The 19,209-nt window shown below is 46.5% G+C and overlaps 1 protein-coding gene across 1 annotated transcript in view; it reads right to left on the bottom strand.

The window, feature by feature from the left end:
- Positions 1-1,038: 1,038 nt before the first annotated feature.
- SELENOO (selenoprotein O) overlaps positions 1,039-19,209 on the bottom strand; it is a 99,475-nt gene continuing 81,304 nt past the window's right edge. The window contains exon 9 of the mRNA XM_069229635.1: positions 1,039-2,041. Within this exon, the coding sequence (XP_069085736.1) occupies positions 1,847-2,041 (195 nt within the window). The 3' untranslated portion in view covers positions 1,039-1,846. The remainder of the gene's footprint in view (positions 2,042-19,209) is intronic.

Genomic DNA, 19,209 nt, shown 5'->3' with positions numbered 1-19,209 from the left:
GTCTTTTAGGGTGATTTGGGGGATGTGGGGAATAGGACTCCGAGGGGGGCTGAGGCTGCTAGTGGGAATGCAAACCGGACCACACAGGAGACTTCTGCGCTAGCAGCTGATGGAGCAGTTCTGCCACAGTAGCCATTGTGACAGGGCCATCAGTACCAGGCTAAGTGGAGTCACTCCTTAAAAATGAGAAAGGCTGATAACAGTAAAAACTGCCTTTTTAGCCTAGACCTGGCTCTTCAGTGGAGTCCCATGAGCTGCTACCTACTGAGGAGAATGACATGGGCCCTGATTCAGGGGCAAATGGGGAAAAAAAATAAGTCACTGCTGAAAGCCATGCAAGACAGCTTGGTCTCCAGTGACTCAAAAATGCATGCCCTCACATTCCACATAAACTCTATTCCCAGGAAACTCGACAAGCATGATGGTGGTTTCACAGAGGCAGAACTTTGCCTCTCAAATGCAGAGGACAAACTCACATAAAGGGTGCAACTCTATAAAACATGGAAGAGGTCCTCCGAGTCATTGCTGCCAAAAATTAAGATTTAGAGGCGAGGTAATAACATCTGTATCCTAGGCTACCAGAGTAATTCAACTGTTATGGCACGAATTGTGATGTTTGCGGCATGTTGTCAAGGCTGGACTACTACCTGACTACTAGAGATGCAGGCATATGGGCTGTGCAAGTGTGACACCTCACTCGCACTTTGTCTGATCATTCACTGGTAATAGTGTGCCTACGTCTCCCAGTGTAGCTGATGAGAGGGTAGGGCTGGCAAGTGAAGAGGCCCTCTTGGATGAAGCTTTCGCAGGTGAACTACAAGAAGCCAAAGAAGGCTATTTAAAGTTCAATGTGGGTTTAGTTAGGGAGTGCACTGGTGGGTTAGGGTGGCCCCCTCACACATCAGACGAAAACACAGAAGCAGTTTCTAGTCCATCCCATTAAGGGAAAAAGTGTATCTGCATGTTTATAATTGGAAAGGAACTATGGAATACAGGAAATTAATGCCAACCTTTAAGATTAACAGAGCAACAATGTGATGAAAGAACAAATAGTTTTTATTTAACCTGTACAATAGGAATATGAATCATTAATATACACACGTTTTGATATAAATAGAACTGTATGATCAAGAATTCTGTGAACTTTCATAATGCACAGCATTTTTATCATTTATTAAGTTATGCCAAGCAAAACCCTAACTTAACCTCTTGACTTGAGCTTGCAATTAAAAAAAAAATCTTGTTATGATGACACAGATCAAAGTGTCTATGCAGAAGTGGTTCCAAAAAAACAAAAAATACTAAGCTTATATAAAGTGTATCTTATCTCCTTTTTACATATAGAATGGTAAAGAAGTGCAAGTTAGCATCTCTAAAACTTACTATCAGTTGATTATCAGACAAAAACATATCAGATATCTGACTTTCTATTTTTGTCTTCATATAAAAACAGACTGCCTTTGGGTATATAATCATTTTAAAATCCTAAATTCCCCCCTGAACACTTTTTTTTTTTTTTTTTAACAGACGCATGTGAAGCAACTTGTTATGCAGTAGTTTGCATTTTAAGCATATATCCTTTTCTTTTGCACAGGTTATATTCAGTATGCCATTGACAACCCTGTCCACATTAAGCCCAATAAAATCATACAGCTGTATGAAGTCCTTAAAATGAAAAAGTGAGCCTCTATCCCAAACCTGTGAGGGTTCAGAAAAGTCAGTTACATTTTGAGATACCCAAACAGAATGTTTCAGCAACTTAATAGTACCGTAATATTGGCCTGTTGGATTCTCCACTGCAGAGTAATTGACTTTCCCTGCGTGAGTGGTAAAAACCAACAAGCAATTATGAAGATCATGTAACACAGAGTTCTGAAGCCCAAAGTGGAGGTTTACTGCTATAGATAGGCTTCCTTTCAGCAGAACTACATGCTCCAGCAGCATCTTCCACTTCCTCTTCAGGTGATCTTCGCTCTTGCACCCCCTGTAAATACTCTTCATCTTGGAACGGGTTTTCTACAAGTGCCAACACACGTCGCACCTTTGTAAAATATGAAAAGATCGATATGTCAATGCTTCTCCAGAGTCATCACATTACTCAGATATTTCAAATGTTACTGCTAAAGACAAATATTACTTTACAGAAAAAAACAATTCGCCCCAAATATAATAGCTGTACAACTCTTCCCTAAACCTTGAGGTTTTTTTTGGGGGGGCAGGGGAGGAGGGGGGGGGGGGGGGGGGGGGGAGTCTTCGCAGAATACTTTCAGTTTTATCAAGCAACAAGTATTCTCAAACAAGGGTAGTTATGTGAAAACTCCACATGAGCAAGGTGTTCCTAAAAAGGCTATAAATCAAAGCATCCATTTTAAGTTGTGATTTTAGAAGACTATATAGCTGCATCAAGCAAAATCATGACAACTCTGTGTTGCTTTGTCTATTCGAGGGATTAAGGATTGGAGGCAACAGGACTTTCTCCAACTTTTGAATAAAGTATTGCAAACCATTTCATGAAGCCACTCTTCAACGAGCTTTGACACATACAATCTTAAATAAAAGTCATATTTTGAGTAATGAAGAATATTATTCACTGTGCTGAAAGAAAAATGAACCAAAATTTGCTGTCCTTTGGAGTTACTCTAGATCAACCAGTCATCCAATTATGGATATAGATGCTTGTCTAGCGAGTGCCTTTCAAGATGGAGGGGAACACCCAAATGTGAATCTTTATTTCACGGTGAAAAATAAATTCTAGCTGCACTTTACCCATAAGGCCTGACAAGGCAGATATGCATCTGGAGCTGCTAGCGTTCCTACTGAAAGGAAACATGCATACTCAGTGCTTGATGGACTGCTGGTTTTGAGGTAGGACAAGGGCAAATTTGCATCACTATTTCCCTTCTCTAAGGGCAGACAATGTAATGCTACCCAGAGAAATAACGAGTGGTTAAGACTGATTAAGACTTAAGAGTGAAGTGTTGCAGAGTGCAGTAGGGGGTGCATAGTGACTCTGAGTTGAGGGGAGGAGAGTAGATTTCAAAGGTGCAGTGGCAGAGTGTGTCATGGAGTGGGGTGGAATAGGGTGGAGAGGCTTGAGGCAGTGGGGTGGAATGGAGCAGAGTGGGGTGTACAGGACTGGCGTGAAATGGGGAGGACTGTAATGGGGTGAGGTGGATTGGAGTTGGGTGATTAGACAAGACTGGGGTGGGTTGACTGGACTGAAGTAATAGGACTAGGGTGGATTGGATTGGGTGGTTTTGAGTGGGGTGAATTGGAGTGGGGTGAATTAAACTGGACTGGAGTGTATTGGAGTGGAGTGGGGTGGACTGGACTGTAGTGGAAGGACTGAAGTGGAGTGGTTTGGAGTGACGTGGGCTGGATGGACTGGAGTGGGGTGGGATGGATTGGAGTAGAGTGGATGTATGGATTGGAGTGAGGTGGATTTCGGTGCGGTGACTGGATTTAATTGGGGTGAGTTGGACTGGAGTGAGGTGGATTGGACTGCAGTGGGGTTGATTGGATTGGGGTGGGTTGGAGCTGGGTGGAGTGGACTGGGAGGGGCTTATTGGGGTGAATTGGATTGGGGCAGCTTGGAACGAGTGGATGGATGTGATTGGTGTGGGTGGACTGGGGTGGGTTGATTTAAGATGGTTTGGAGTGGATTGGACAGGAGTGGGGTAGAATAAGGTGGGCTGTTCCAGACTGGAGAGGAGTGGGTTAAGGTGGAGTGGATTGGAGTGGGGTAGACTGGACTGGGGTAGAGTGGGGTGGCTTGAATAGAGTGGGGTGAGGTGAGGTGGATTGGAGTGGGGTGAGGTGGATTGGCGTGGGGCTGAGTAGAGTGGATGGGGTGGTTCGGATTTCAGTGGGGTGGATTGAAATTGGGGGCGGACTGGATGGAGTGGGGAGGATTGAACTGGGCTGTGGTAGGGTGGAATGAAATAGGGTGGAATGAAGTGGGATGGGGTGGATTGGAGTAGTGTGAGCTGGACTGAGTGAGGAACTGGATTGGAGTGGGTTTGACTGGAGTGGACAGGACTGGGGTGGATTGAGTGGGGAGGGCTGGACTGAGTGGGGTGGAATATGGTGACGTGCGGTGTATTGGTTTGGAGTGGGGTGGATTAGAGTGAACTGGATTGAACTGAGGAGGATTGAGTCGGATGGACGGGAGTGACGTGGGAGGACTGGGTTAGATTGGAATGGGGTAGGTTGTATTGGTACGGGTGGGATAGGGGTGGAATGGGCTGGATTGGACTGGAGTGGGGTGGATTGGAGTGGGGTAGATTGGGGCAGATAGGAGTTGGGTGAACTGGGATGGAGTAGGTGGAACTTTGATGGGGTAGGGTAGATTGCATTGGAGCGAACCAGTCTTTTTTATTTTATTTTTTACTGGAGTGGGGCAGATTGGAGTGGGGAGGGTGTTTTGGATTGGAGTGGGACAGACTGCATTAGATTGGAGTGGGGCAGATTGGAGTGGGCATACTGTTTGGGATTGGATTGGGGCAAGCTGCAACTGGTGTGAGACAGATTGGAATGGGGCACGTTGTTTTGGATTGGAGTGGGGCAGATTGGGGCAGGGCAGGTTGTTTTAGATTGGAGTGGGGCAGGTTAGGGCAGGGCAGATTGTTTTAGATTGGAGTGGGGCAGATTGTTTGAGATTGGAGTGGGGCATACTAGAGTGTAGGGCAGAATGTTTGGAATTAGTGTAGCAACACAGAAGGATGATGGACGGAGTGCTGAACAATGCAAACACTAACCACCAGTCACAGATCAGGGTTTAATCCATTGTTCTTTGGCTCACCATGCCACCCAAGTTTGGACCCAGCCATATGCAAATCAGTCTTGTCCCTGTTCCTCATGGAAACACTCCAGCCCAAACTGCCAGGCCAGGTCCTCCATTGACCGGAAACATGCATCCTAGGACCGGTTTCAGGGTATCACCCTTCACCAGCCAGGCTAGCATGAATCCAGTGGCACAGTGAGCACATCATCCACATCTGGGCATACCCTTCCCACTTAGGGCAACTTTAGCAACACAAAAGGATGACAGTTTAGTTTTGCTAACATTCAATTCCAGGCAAAGTCTGCACAATATGATTTGAACCTGTCAACAAGAATTTGAAGACTCATAGGGGTCTTAGAGATAAGTAAAGAGTCATCCGCAAACAGTAAAATAGGAATTTTCTGCGAGTTTAAAAAGGGGGCATCGTTCTCACAAGTAGACAATACTTGTACCACCTCATTTATTAACGAGGTAAATAGGGTTTGAGCCAGAACACATCCTTTGCGAACCCCCCTCTGGATAGGGATATGTTCTGTTAATTCTCCCTGATTGCCCCATCTCACCTGGTCATATGTATTCGCATGTAACTGTTGTAATAGGGGCGTGGCCAACTGCAGGAGATGGCGCACGCTTAATCTCCTCGCTCCGGAGGGGCCGCTTTACCTTATACCTGTAAGCGTGCCATCTCCGGGCGGGTCAACGCCAAAAGACTGCTCCTGACCTGGGGGCGGAACCTGGATGCGGCTGGGTTCCCCGCTTTTTGATCCGGGACGTGCGGAGGAGCGGGTTCGGCTCGCTGGCTCCGGAGCGGACCTGCGGCCTTTCATCCCGCGGTGAGCCGGGGCCTCGGGTAGGGCCGAGCGTTGCGGCCGAGCGAGTGCGACCGGCCTGGGCCGGTGAGGCGATCCCGCCTGGTGGGGCCCTGGCGCGGCGGACCGGACGCCGGGAACCCCCTTTACGAAGAAGTGGAGGCGGAGCTGGGCTGCACCCGGTCCCGGGTGAAGCAGCGTGAGATGGAAGCCCCCGGAGGAGAGGGCTCGGAGCCGCCATCTTGCCGGGAGGGCGACCGGAGCTCGGGGGACGCTCCCGCGGGAGCGCAGAGACGACACTGAGCGGCAGGAGGCCCCCTAATGAGACACCACCCCGGGGGCAAGTAAATCACAGGAAAAAAAAAAAAAAAAAAAAACACGTGAAAGAACTCTCCCGAAAAAAAAAAAAAAAGAAAACAGGGGGGGAAAAAAAAAGACAAAAAAAAGGGTAATTGAGGAGTGGCAGGATCCAAAAAGAAAAGAAAATAATAAAGAAAATAGACGCCGCCCTAAGCAGAGAGAGCGAGTGGCCCTGTGGCTAGAGCCCGCTGGGGGCGATTGCCGGAGTAGCCGAAAACAGAGCCCAACAAAGTACAGAAGGGGTGGACAAACAGGCCCTCTCTGACGCCCATCCGGAGACCGAGACCGGGTCTGCGCCTGCCGGGGCACGAGATCACAGTGGAAAGAGGGCCAGTGAAGAGACTCGAGCCTACACCTTGGGGGTGCGATCTTCCCCACACGGCTTGGCCGATGCCCCCCAGGGCCCGTCACAAGAAGAAGGTCATGGACATGGCGCCCCCTCCAGCACGCAAAGAAATGGAAGAGCAGACCAACCCACAAACTAACGTACAGGAAACCCTGGACAGAATACTGGGGGCGATTGCAGACACAAAGACAACACTACAACACGAAATCAGCCAAGTAGCAGTGGAAGTAGGCCTCCTAAGAGGAGAACACCACAAACTGGCGGATAGAGTCAAGGAAACGGAATCCACATTGGCAATAGTTGAACCGAAACAGAAGGATCTAGCGGCTGAGGTGACTTCCCTGGCTACTAGATTAACACAACTAGAACGAAGGGTTGAGGACGCGGAGGGCAGAAACAGAAGGAACAACGTGCGCGTGGTGGGCCTTCCAGAGGGAGTCGGGGGAACTAACATGGTGAACTTCTTGGAGAATTGGTTTAGTACAACGGTGGCACCGGGATGCCTAACGCCCTTTTACACGCTGGAGCGAGCGCACCGAATGCCGTCGAGGCCTCTAGCCCCCGGTAGGCCTCCTCGTGTGGTAATTGCCAAATTGCTGCACTACAAAGACAGAGACACTCTCATACAGAAGGCCAGAGAGATGGGCCCGTTTAAGATAGCGAATGGGGAGGTGACGCTATACCCGGACTACACTTTGGATGTTCAGAACAAGCGAACCTCATTCCTAGCAGTCAAAAGGGCCCTCAGAGACGAAGGGATTCAATATTCATTGCTATATCCGGCCAGACTGAGAGTAATACTGTAGGGGAAAACCACTTTCCTCCAAACACCGGAGGAAGCATGGGAATGGCTCGAGAAACAAGGACTCCAAGTGGGGCGACCCAATGGTGAGAACACATCTGCGGGCAGGGCTCGCCGGGCTCCAAGGGCGCGAAAACCCGGGATCCGACCGAAGCTGGCGCCAACACAAATGCAAAAGGAAAAAGATAAGAGGGCGGCTCTGGAGGCGGCGGCCCGAGTTGGTGGTGGAGCCTCCCCTCCGGAGGGCTCAGGAGAGGATTCAGACGGTACAATGGTGTCTTCGGCTGGAGACTCGACCTGCTCGACACGTGCTCCCAGGGTGACGCCGCGGTCCGCTGACGAGCTTGGATAAACATTGCAAGAGTTGACCTGGCGATGCGACACAACAGAAGAATATGAGGCCCCTCCGGACCTGACCGCCCCCCGAACCAGTAACTCGCTGGTCTAAGCTAGCCTGGCGAGAACTGTAGCTATATGTTTAAATAAGTTGCACTGTTGCGTGATTTTCTGGGCCACCTGCAGGTTGGTAGGCGCCCTGGGGTGGGGGAGTTGGGTTTTGCAGTTATTAGTTAACTTGGCTAAGTGGGTGGCGATATACGATAACAGTAAAGATCTGAACATGGGTAGGAATAGAGTTCTACTCTGGGGGCGCCAGGGACACTATTATCAAATTAAATTATTAACATGGCAAACTATAATCTTTTAACATGGAATGTTAGGGGGATGAGCACTCCAACCGAAAGACACAGAATCCTCTCCTACTTGGAGAAGAGGGGTGCAGGTGGCAATGCTACAAGAAACCCACTTAATAGCTGGAGAGGTTGAGAAACAGACGCAGATGGAGGGGACAGGTGTTTGCCACAGAGTATTCAGCATATGCGAGGGGAGCATTGATATGGTTCAGAGCTGGGGTCCCACTGATAATAGACTCAACTGACATAGATCAAGAGGGCAGATTTGTAGTGATAGAAGGGAGACTACACGGTATCTCTGTTGTTATGAGTTGTATTTATGCTCCCAATCAGGACCAAGTCCCTTTCCTGACCAAATTATCAAGCCACCTCACCCGCCAAAGCACAGGAGAATTAATAGTGGGAGGGGACTTCAATGCAGTATTGGACATTAACAAGGACAGATCGACCCCGCCACTGCAGGGTGCAGGGTCCACTAGAATAGCCAAAAAGCTCTGCGAATGGCTGGACTCCTGGGGGCTAGTGGATGTCTGGCGGGAACAACACCCAACAGACAGTGACTATTCTTATTATTCAGGCCTCCACAGGCTGCACACTAGAATTGACAGAATGACATGCACTGCGGGACTTGCGCGTTATGTAACCCACTCAGAGTATCTTGGCCGCACACTATCAGACCATAACCCCTTGCTGATTACACTGAGTATTATAGAGGACAGACCCCCAATTCCATCGTGGAGACTGTCCCCCACTGCGTTGGAGGATCAGCCGTACCGAGAGGCCCTTCGATGCCATTTGACAGAACATATCAAAATTAACAGTGGATCCGCCACATCCAGAGCCACAGAATGGGAAACGCTTAAGGTGGTAACGAGAGGATTCTGCCTGGGTCAATCAGTGGGGGTGAAACGCACACTTGAAAGGGAATTGACCTCTTTAGAGAAGAAAATACACGAATGGGAAGTGAGACAAGATGTTAGAGCCCAAGAGAATGAGGAATATAAGCGGGCCCGTAGAGAGCATTCCCAGATCGAGTCACAACTTAGGTGCCACAACACACAAATACCTGGCATCAGTGCAATCAGAGGAGGGTAGATCGGGAAGGCTTCTAGCTTGGCTGGTACGCCCAAGCGGAGGGGGAGAGCCCATCACAAGTGTACAAGACAAAAAGGGAATATGCAGGCGAAGCCCAGTCCAATCAACAAAGCTTTTAAGGGATACTACATGCACTTGTATAGGAAACCCCATGACCTGGGGGTGGAGGCCTTCCGAGACTCCCTACAGCGAATCGCTCTCCCGGCCTTGGACCAAGCGGGGAGGGATAGCCTGGGGGACCTGTAACAGTGGAGGAGAAAAGTGAGGCTATATTGCAGTTGGCTCCTGGAAAGACTCCCGGTACCGATGGCCTTCCAATGGACTTTTACAAAAAATATAGGACATTGTTAGTGCCCCAACTGGCTGAGGTATACGCGGAGGCGTTGCACCGAGGAGAGTTACCGGGCACATTACGTGAGGCTTTGGTGATACCACTACCTAAAACAAAAAACAGGGAAGCGCCGGTGACCGACTTCCGCCCATTGTCAATGCTGAATAGTGACTTTAAGATCCTCAGTAAGATCATGGCTAACAGACTGATCCCCCTAATGACAACACTAGTGCACACAGATCAGAATGGTTTCGTCCCTGGTCGCAGCACGTCGTTGAACCTGAGGAGGGTCTTTGCCATCTTACACATGCCAGCAACAGAAAAACCTCCGACAGGGGTTTTATTAGCAGTGGACTTCGAAAAGGCCTTTGACTCGATCAGGTGGGACTACCTTAGGGCTGTGATGCTAAAGATGGGACTAGGTGAAAGCTGGGTGAAGTGGGTGGACCTACTGTACTCCTCCCCAATGGCTAGGGTGAAGACGGGCAGAACGATATCCGACACATATCCGGTGTATCGAGGAACCAGACAGGGATGTCCTCTATCACCGCTGCTATTTGCCCTGGCAATTGAACCTCTAGCAGCCCAAATACGACAGGAAGGAATCGGTAGAGGAATTAACTGGGGTCCTAGCGAGCATATTATTTCCCTATACGCGGACGATATTCTGGTGTATTTGAGAGACGGAACCAGTGGCATCCCGTGGGTTTTAAAGATCCTGGAGAGCTATGGGGAACTGTCGGGACTTCATCTTAACCGCGGCAAAACATTTGTCTTCCCCATACTACCAAACATAGAGCGCCCTGAAACATGTCCGAAAGATATGAACTGGGCCCCGCGGACTTTCAAATATCTAGGGATCCAAATATTTCATGAGCTGGCCGATCTTCGGGACGGCAACCTGGGTGGGGCGCTCCGGTCCCTGCGCGCCTCAGTTGGGTTTTGGCGGTCGCTGAAACTAACAACAATGGCCAGAGTGGCGTTGTCTAAGATGGTGATGCAGCCCCGCCTCCTCTACTTTTTTGCTAATCTACCGTTATGGGTCCCCCCTGCATGGTTCCGTGAATTAAAAACCCTACTTCGGGAATTAATATGGGATGAGGGCCGGAGACGCACAGCATTGACTACTATGTGCAGACCGATGCGAGCGGGTGGATTAGGGGCTCCTGACTTTGAGGCATATTACTTGGCATCCCAGCTGCAGTGGGTGGCAGGCTGGATGGTAGGTAAGGGGCAGTTGGACCTAATTAACCCCCACGGTTCGATGGACATAGATCGAATAATAGCACGCATGATAGAGAAGAAGCTGTCCCCCTTCGGAGACAACCTAATGACTAACACCGCAAAGATGTGCTGGAAAAGATGTGCGAATAGGACTGGAGTTGGTCCACCCTACTCACCGGCGATACCGATTCCGGTATTGCTCGTGGAACCGAAGGGAACCGGATCTGGGGGCCGGGGATTGGGCCCATGGAGGGATGCAGGAGTATTGACGGTGGGGGAGCTCTTCAGGGAAGGTACAATACAGAGTTTCGGCGAATTGGTAGGGAAGGGGGTCCCTCAGGGTCAATTTTTGATGTACAGGAGGCTGGTGCACACTCTGAAAGGCCAGTGGGATACGATTAACGCAGAGCCCGGGACTCACGGAGTGTTGCACCTCCTGCTGACTTCGGGAGAAGAATCCCACTTAATTACGAAAATATATCGAGCCCAGTTAGAGGCTGCATTGGATCCCCTGCACTCACTCAGGGAGAAGTGGGAGAAAACAATCGGACATATGCTATCTGAGGCAGACTGGAACAGAGCTCTGGCTTATCCTCGGAGGACATCGCGTAACACCCGGCTGCAATATATCCAATATAACTACCTGCATAGAACTTATCTTACCCCTCACCGACTGTTCCGAATATATGGGGGAACCCCCAGGATATGCCCCAGATGTGGTGAGGGCGAGGCAGACTTTGACCACATGATGTGGAAATGCACAGTGTTACAAATGGGCTGGAGAGCAGTGATGGAGAGCATGTCAAGATTATATGACACGGAACTGCCGTTCGCCCCCGATGTCTGTCTGTTGGGCCTAAAGACGGATATCCAACTAGGGAAGATTGGGAGTCGCTTCCTGGATCTCGCCCTGGCCCTCTACAAAAGATTAATTATGAGGGGTTGGAAAGCTACTACCCCTCCCTCACTTGTTGAATGGAAAAATGACGTCAAGAGGTGGGCCGGGGCGGAATTGCAGGTTTTAAAAACTGAAGAAGCAAAGGGTATCCGACAGACTCCCGTGGCCCCAGGGTGGGAAGAACTACTGATGAGCTGGGATAGCACAGGGGAAGAACCATTAAATCCTAATACAGCTCAAACAGAAACGGAAACCTAAACAGATACTGTAAGGAGATGAGGAATAAACCCAGGTACACTGCTGGTGAGGGTGAGAAAGAATAACAATGAAATAGCTAGCAGAGAACACTGACAGCTCATAATAAACCACAAGGTGCAGAGTGGAGTGGAGTACAATCACCCACAAGGAGTAATAGGAAAACGCATACAGCAGATGATTATCCCTCCAGATACAGCCCCCTAAGGGATCGATCCTCACTACCTAACACTAAAACCACCCACAAAAAGCCATTAAGTATGTACATAGTTATGTTAAAGTTGAAGCTGCTATGTGGACATGTAAGACAAATGGGTAACAAAGAGACAAGGAAATAGATACTTAAGGAAACAAATATAGAACCCTAGAGCTAACGGGCAACAGAAATCAGATATAGACCTAGATGTGAGTTAAAACACAACATAAGTCATCTGTGAACAAGTGCAAAGTAAAGTATCCTTTTAAATGGTGTGAATAACTTGGATTATATGTTCCCATAAATGTAACTGAGAAGTAAACAGCGACCTATTAATTAATAAAAATATATTCAAAAAAAAAAAAACAAAAAAAAAAAACTGTTGTAATAGAAGAATTATGCTATTCAGAGTACCCATCCTATATAACACTTCCCATAGTTTTTTCTCTAGGGACCATATCAAAAGGAGGATCGAAGGTCCACAAAAAACAACATATACATTTTGCATAGCAATAACTATGTATTTCCAATATAAAAGCATCAACCTGAAAACCTGGTCAACCGTACTAGTTTTTGGGCAAAAACCGGCCTGTAGTGGGTATAGCACCTGATGGTCTTGGGCCCAACTTAACAGCCTTCCCAAAAGCTGTTTGGCAATTTCTTTTTAAGATTGTCAATAAGACTAATAGGGCTGTAATTTACTGGGAAGCTCACATTGCCCTTTTCATAAATCGGAATTATTTTGGCCCCTTTCCACGTACTTGGAATTGGGCCCCCTGCTGCGATTTTGTTCAAGATCATATTTATATACCAGAATACTATTAGTTCAGATTTATATAAATTCCCCAGAATCTTGTCCGGTCTTGGCGGTTTGGCAGATTCGAGGGAATTGATTGCGGCTATAGTTTCATCCATGGTGAAAATAATTGGATCTTCATATGTAAAGCATTCTGGTCCTGGGTTATCCAGGGAAAAATTCATTCTGTCAGTCAGCGCGGAGAAGCATTCATGAGTTGGAAAATTACTAGGTAGGGCATAAAGTTTAGAGAAGTGACTCACCCAACTCTCAGGTTGAATATTGTAATAGTATTTTGTTATAGTTGCTCGTGGTGCTCTCGCCCCCTCTTTGTCTATTAGACAGTAACTTCCATTAAGTCACGTTGTCATTGATTTTAATTGCATTAAGCAGGTTATGCCAAACTGAATCTTCCCAGCTTTTCTTGGCTTGCATTACGGTCTTATTTCAGGTATGTCAAGCTGATTGAATTGCACCCTGGGAACGTGTCGCAGTAACTGTTTTTAGAGCTAATTTTGCCTCAGAACAGTCCTTATTGAACCACACATTGGTTTTAGAATTACAGTCAGGATATTTGATACAGGTCTTTTTATAAATAAAAGTCTGGAGTTTCTTCAGTAAATCTCCATGAATGCTAAGAATAGGGATAACATGGATTTCATGCTTCTCATATACAGCCATTACATCAACAAACAAGTGATCGATCCCTTTTATCAAGAAGGGATTAGACAGCACTTTAGGCCGGCAAACCCGAAAGGAACTATTATCCAGCAGTGGTGTTAGAACCCCATCAGTGGTCATTCTGTGATCTCCTGAATATATCACTATACATAGTGAGAAGCAAGGGATTGTGATTACTCTCATAACGTGGGTCCACCTTCATATCTTTTAGAAAGGGCCATAACCGGACATCCACTAAGATATAATCAATTACACTGGTGGACAAACCAGGTTTAAAAGTCGGTGTGATCCCCAAATCAGACGGAGTTCGGCCTTGCACGCCCTAAGACCTTGTTTGAGACAAAGATATCAGCTGGGAAGCACACAGGAACGAATACACAGTTGTTTATCCATTAAATGTGGAATACCCCAGAGTTTGTCTTCTTCATCCATTAAAGCACTATTTAGGCAGGAAGGTTCGAAGGTACAATTCATATCTCCAGCAATCACTAAATTAGTCAAAGGGTGTAAGGTATCCAGAAATTCAGACAACTGCACCAAAGTCTGAGATTCTATTCCCCGCGGGACACATCGAGCATAAATATGAATTAGAATAATCTTAAAATCTCTATCAAAAGTGAGTTGTACTCCCATTAAATCAGGTGAGTCAATTTTGAACACAGAACGGACACACAGTAATCTCTTGTTTAACAATACCATTAGGCCCCCTTTTGCACGACCTAACCCCCTCTCTGCTGGTTGAGTCTCAATATGATAAAAACCTGTCTATACATACTTGGTCCTCCGCCCTGGTCTTCTGAAAGACAAATATCCTGATTATTAATATAGTTAGCCCATTCAGGGTCACCCAACTTCCTGTTAAGCCCTGATAAATTCCAGGACATAATAGATAATTCTGAACAAATTACTTCATATCTGGACCCAGGACACTGAGACTCCCAACAATGTGTATCCTTATTGAGTACTCCCTGTTTGATCTCCGGGGACGCTGTTAGATGTGGGTCAGTATGTAGTCAATCAATTGCTGATGGTCTATTGGAGGATTTTGCTAATGGGGCTAGAACACACTTTTGAATAGAACTAAGCCATCTAGGGGTAAAGATGGATAGCATAATTCTTGGGATAAATAGCAGTCCTGGGAAAATATTCTTATTTTGTTGCTTGCAATTCACCAGTCTTAAAATGGAATCTAGGTTCAAATCAACAGCACCACTGCAATGAAACCACAAGACTATTAGAATACAATTATAAACCGGGGTGCAGTCCCATGCCACTACGGATTATACTCTTTGTGGCTGGCCTGAACAATCCACTGAATAACCCCTACAAAGTACGAGGATATTCAGCACCTGTTCTTCCATAAACAGATAACAGTTCTGCTGGCCAAGATTAGAATAGGATTGCAACAACAGCATTCTGCTCTTTAATTCTTATAGTGAACTGAATTATAGGAGAATTAACAAATAAAAAAGATGATCTGATTTTTGGGAGAAAAAATACAAACAAGCAGTGCCAAAGCCAATTGGCCTGGCCTCTAATCCCTCCGGCGCCACAGATGTAATGGTTACGTCTGATAGCGAAGTGCTGGGGTGCCACGGACGTAACCATTATGTCCTGGTACCGGCCCCTGTGGTGAGCGCTACTGCCGGTTGGGTGGGGGATGGGGAGGTTAAGGGTTGGAGGGGAGGGGGTGGCAGGGGGGAGAAGCATCGGGGGAAAGGAAAGGGTTTTCCTTTCCCTAGATGTGTTTCAGCATTCCACCTGCCCGATCACATTGTGATCGGGCAGCAGGAATGCCCACTAGACACCAGGGATTTATTTTTAATCAATTACATGTAGCGGGGAGCGGCCCCTTGGCAAGGATTGCTTCCCTTTGGGGGGGGGGGGGGGGGGGGGGCAATATGTTTTATGCCATGTCTGCCCACCTTGGGGAAGATCGGACTATTATTTTTAGGCCCATCTTCCCCAAAGGGGAGGGCGAGGCAGAAGCCACTAAGGCACCAGGGATTCTTTATTATTAGTTTTTTTTTTGTTGGGGAGGGGGGCATGGGTCGCTCCTCTTTGGGGGCAAATATATCTTTTGCCGTTTCTGACCCCGTTGGGGCAGATCGGCCGATTTTTAGGCTGACCTGCCCCCAAGGGAGGCAGAAGCCACAGACACAAGGGATTAATTTTTTTTTTTTTTTTTTTTTTTGGGTGAGGCTCCCTGGGCAAGGGTCGTGGTCGATTATAATGTTTTACTTCTCCTTTTTGTTCTAATTCAACAACTTGGCTTCCTTTGCTATGACTCATTGTGGTTTTGGCAGTGGTTGACTAGCAGTTTGCTTAGTTGTATGTTTTAGGTAAGAAAAAAAACAATTTACTCCAAATGAGTATGCCATGCATGAATGACGTTTTGGCAGAGGCTGGCCAATCGGAGCAAAGCAGCAAAAACAATGCTTGGCTGAAGTTGGCAACTTTTCAGGTAAAGTTTAATACTCTTTACCTGAACAAGTTATATTAAATCAAACAACTGGAAGTTGTGGGATTTATTATAACAATTTGATACCAAACTTGATGATCTGTTACTTAAGGGGACTTTTAAAATTTAAATAAAATCTCCCCATTCTAGCCTATGGAGGCCGTTCACTACAATGAGGGAAAAACAAATTTGGCTGTTTTACCTCATCAGGGCTTATAAAATTATTTTTATAAGGTCCCTGCTTATAGTTACATAGCACCCAGCCCATAGGGGCACATAGGACACACCTGAGGGGTGACGTATGTGTAAAAATAAGGTAGTTTAAGACTTTGGAACTACTTTTAATTCCAAAGTCAAATTTGCATATAACTTTAATTTAAAAGCAGCCAGCAAGGCAGGCCTGCCTTTAAAATGACACTAGGCACCTCAGCAATGCACCTATGGGGGCGCTACCTATGCTGGGGTCCCTAAACCTATATGCCCTACCATATACCAGGGACTTATAGGTAGGTTAATTTTGCCAATTATAATTAGCCTAATTTGCATATCCACTTTACACAGAGCACTGGCCCTGGGACTGGTAAGCAGTACCCAGGGCACAGCCAAGAGTCCGTAACCACCAGTATCTGTCCAAAATGTTTGGGGGTGACCAGGGCAAAAAGGAGGACTTTCCTACAATAGGTATCAAGGAAACCTTTGTATTTCCAAAATGGCACAAGATAAGGTGTTGAGAAGCAGTGGTTATTTGAACATCTCTGAATTCCGGGGTCCCCATACAAGCATGTGAATTACAGAGCATTTCTTTACACACTGTCTTACATTTGGAATGAAAAAATGTAAAGAAAGAAAAGGGGCAATAACACTTCTCCTATTCTGTGTTTCCCTAAGTCTAACCGCAAAAAATGGTACCTCACTTGCAGTGGCGTAGCGTGGGTTGTCAGCACCCGGGGCAAGGCAAGTAATTTGCGCCCCCTAACCTGTGGATTTTAGCACTCGAGTCTCTTCCAAGATGTTGCGCCCGGTGCGGCCGCCCCCCCCTGCACCCCCCACGCTACGCCACTGCTCACTTGTGTGGGTAGGCCTAGTGCCCGCGACAGGAAACATAACATGAACACATCAAATTTTAACATTGGAATCAGACGGGTTTTTTGGAAAAGTGCCTAGCTGTGCATTTTTTTTTTTTTTTAAACTAGACACCTAGGGGAATCCAGGAAAGGGAGACTTGTGGGGCTCTCACCAGGTTCTGTTACCCAGAATCCTTTGCAAACCTCACAATTTGGCAAAAAAGAAATAAAAAAAAATAAAAAATAAACTTTTCCCACACCTTTCGGTGCTGCAGAGTTCTGGAATCTGAGGGGAGCCACAAACTTCCTTCTACCCAGCGTTACCCTAGGTCTCCCAATTAAAAATGGTGCCTTACTTGTGTGGGTAGGCCTAGTGCCGTGACAGAAAACGCCCCAAACCACAACGTAGACACATCACATTTTCCCAAAGAAAGCAGACATGTTTTTTGCAAAGTGCTTAGCTGTTAGTTTTGGCCTCTAGCTCAGCTGGCACCTAGGGAAACCTAGTAAACCTGTATATTTTTGGAAACTAGACACCTAGGGGAATCCAGGATGGGGTGACTTGTGGGACTCTCAACAGGTTCTACTTCCCAGAATCCTTTGCAAACGTCTAAATTTGGCAAAAAAAAAGGCTTTTTCCTCGCATTTTGTTGATGGAAAGTTCTGGAATCTGAAGGGAGCCACAAACTTCCTTCCACCCAGCGTTCCCCCAAGTCTCCCGATAAAAATTATACCTCACTTGTGTGGGTGGCCCAGGTGCCTGCAACAGGGAAGAGCCAAAAAACGTGAAGAGATTGAGGGCATAGCACAGCAAGTTGATAAGCACAATGTTTTTTATTGTACATTTTTAGGCTGACTGTTTTGGGGACCCACACAAGTGAGGTATCCTTTTACGTGGAAGACTGAGGGGAACATTGGGTGGTAGGAAGTTTGTGCCAGCGTGCTGATGCTACAAAGAAAAGTGAGGAAAATAGGATTTTTTTTTTTTTTTTTAAAGCAAATTTTGAGGTTTGCAGAGGAGTCTGGGCAAGAAAATGTTGGGGGATCCACGCAAGTCACAGCTCCCCAGACTCCACCGGGTGTACAGTTTTCAGACTAATCTAGAGTTGGTACTTTTTCCCTAGAGAAGAAGCAGGCACACTACCAAGACTCTTACTTCAGTGATTATCAGAACACTAAAATTGTGAAAGGAAATCCACTTAGGTTTTGTAAAAAAAAAAAAAAAAAAAAAAAAAAAAACTCACCCACCAACCTAGTTGGTGGCATGCTTTATCATTGGGGTCCCACTGAGACACCTAGCATGTCACGGGTGTGCACTGACGCCTGAATTACAGCAGAGCAGGTTTTTTTAATTTTTACCACACTTTATTTAGTGTATTTAGCACAAGGGTGAGTGATGGTTCAGTAGATCAAATTTTATTAACAAGAGATTTCACAAAAATGAAATGCACTGTTAATAACTGAAAGGCCAAAAACGGAACCAATGACTCACAGATCATGAGCTGCAAAGCCACGTCAAGGTACCAACTGCTTTACACTCCATTCACACACCTTCCATACGTGACATGCACAAGACCATTCGCGCCACCAGCTGCAGGCCCAACACATTACAACACTCACATTAACAGTCACTGCCATTCAAGGGGCCATCACTTTCATACGCCCACATGCCTGATACAGCAATCACACCAGCTGACGAAATCTGTGGACTGGCGTTTGGCTAGCAGTGTGTTGTAGTGGCCAACAGCAAGTCACTATTTACACCGCCAGCCAAGCGGAGCTGAACGCAAACCACCATAACTTTTTTTTTTTTTTTACACAATGTTTTTTTTTTTTAAACAAAAAATAAAACCACTAACTAATTATAATTAAGTACAAAACTACAAACACGAAAGCTCTAACTAAATACATGACAGTAATGCCAATCATGAAACTGAACATATGAAAATATAAAACAGGTAATTTACGCTCACAGTAGTTCCCATTAATTATTTTGGGTGTAGTAACTCCTTAAACAGCTGGCCACAAACAGCCCAGGCTTTGAAGGACAATAGGGCAGTACATACGAGTCTCCCTCAAGATACCTCTTCAGGCACAGACTACATTTCTTAGCGGGAAAGTCTTTTTTGGGTGGAGGACTGTGCTCAGGAAAGTGGCTCGCTATGACACTCCTGAAATTTCACAAATCTCACCCTTGACTCTGGAGAACTATTCTTGACCACAACAAAAGCATTAAAAGTCGCCAAATGGAAAAGATAAATAGCTAACTTCTTATACCAAACGGAAGCCTTACGGAGAGAAGTGTAATGTTCCAACCTCTAATCTACTCTATTTACACCACCCATGAGCTTATTGTAGTCCAATAAAATTCACGCACGTTTGTGCACTTCAGCAACCTGACCCCAAACAGTCACAG

The sequence above is a fragment of the Pleurodeles waltl genome, chromosome 4_1, assembly GCF_031143425.1.
Source record: "Pleurodeles waltl isolate 20211129_DDA chromosome 4_1, aPleWal1.hap1.20221129, whole genome shotgun sequence".
NCBI classification, from domain to species: domain Eukaryota; kingdom Metazoa; phylum Chordata; class Amphibia; order Caudata; family Salamandridae; genus Pleurodeles; species Pleurodeles waltl.
Note: the sequence above shows the minus strand (reverse complement) of the source record. Positions and strands in the feature narration are given on the sequence as shown.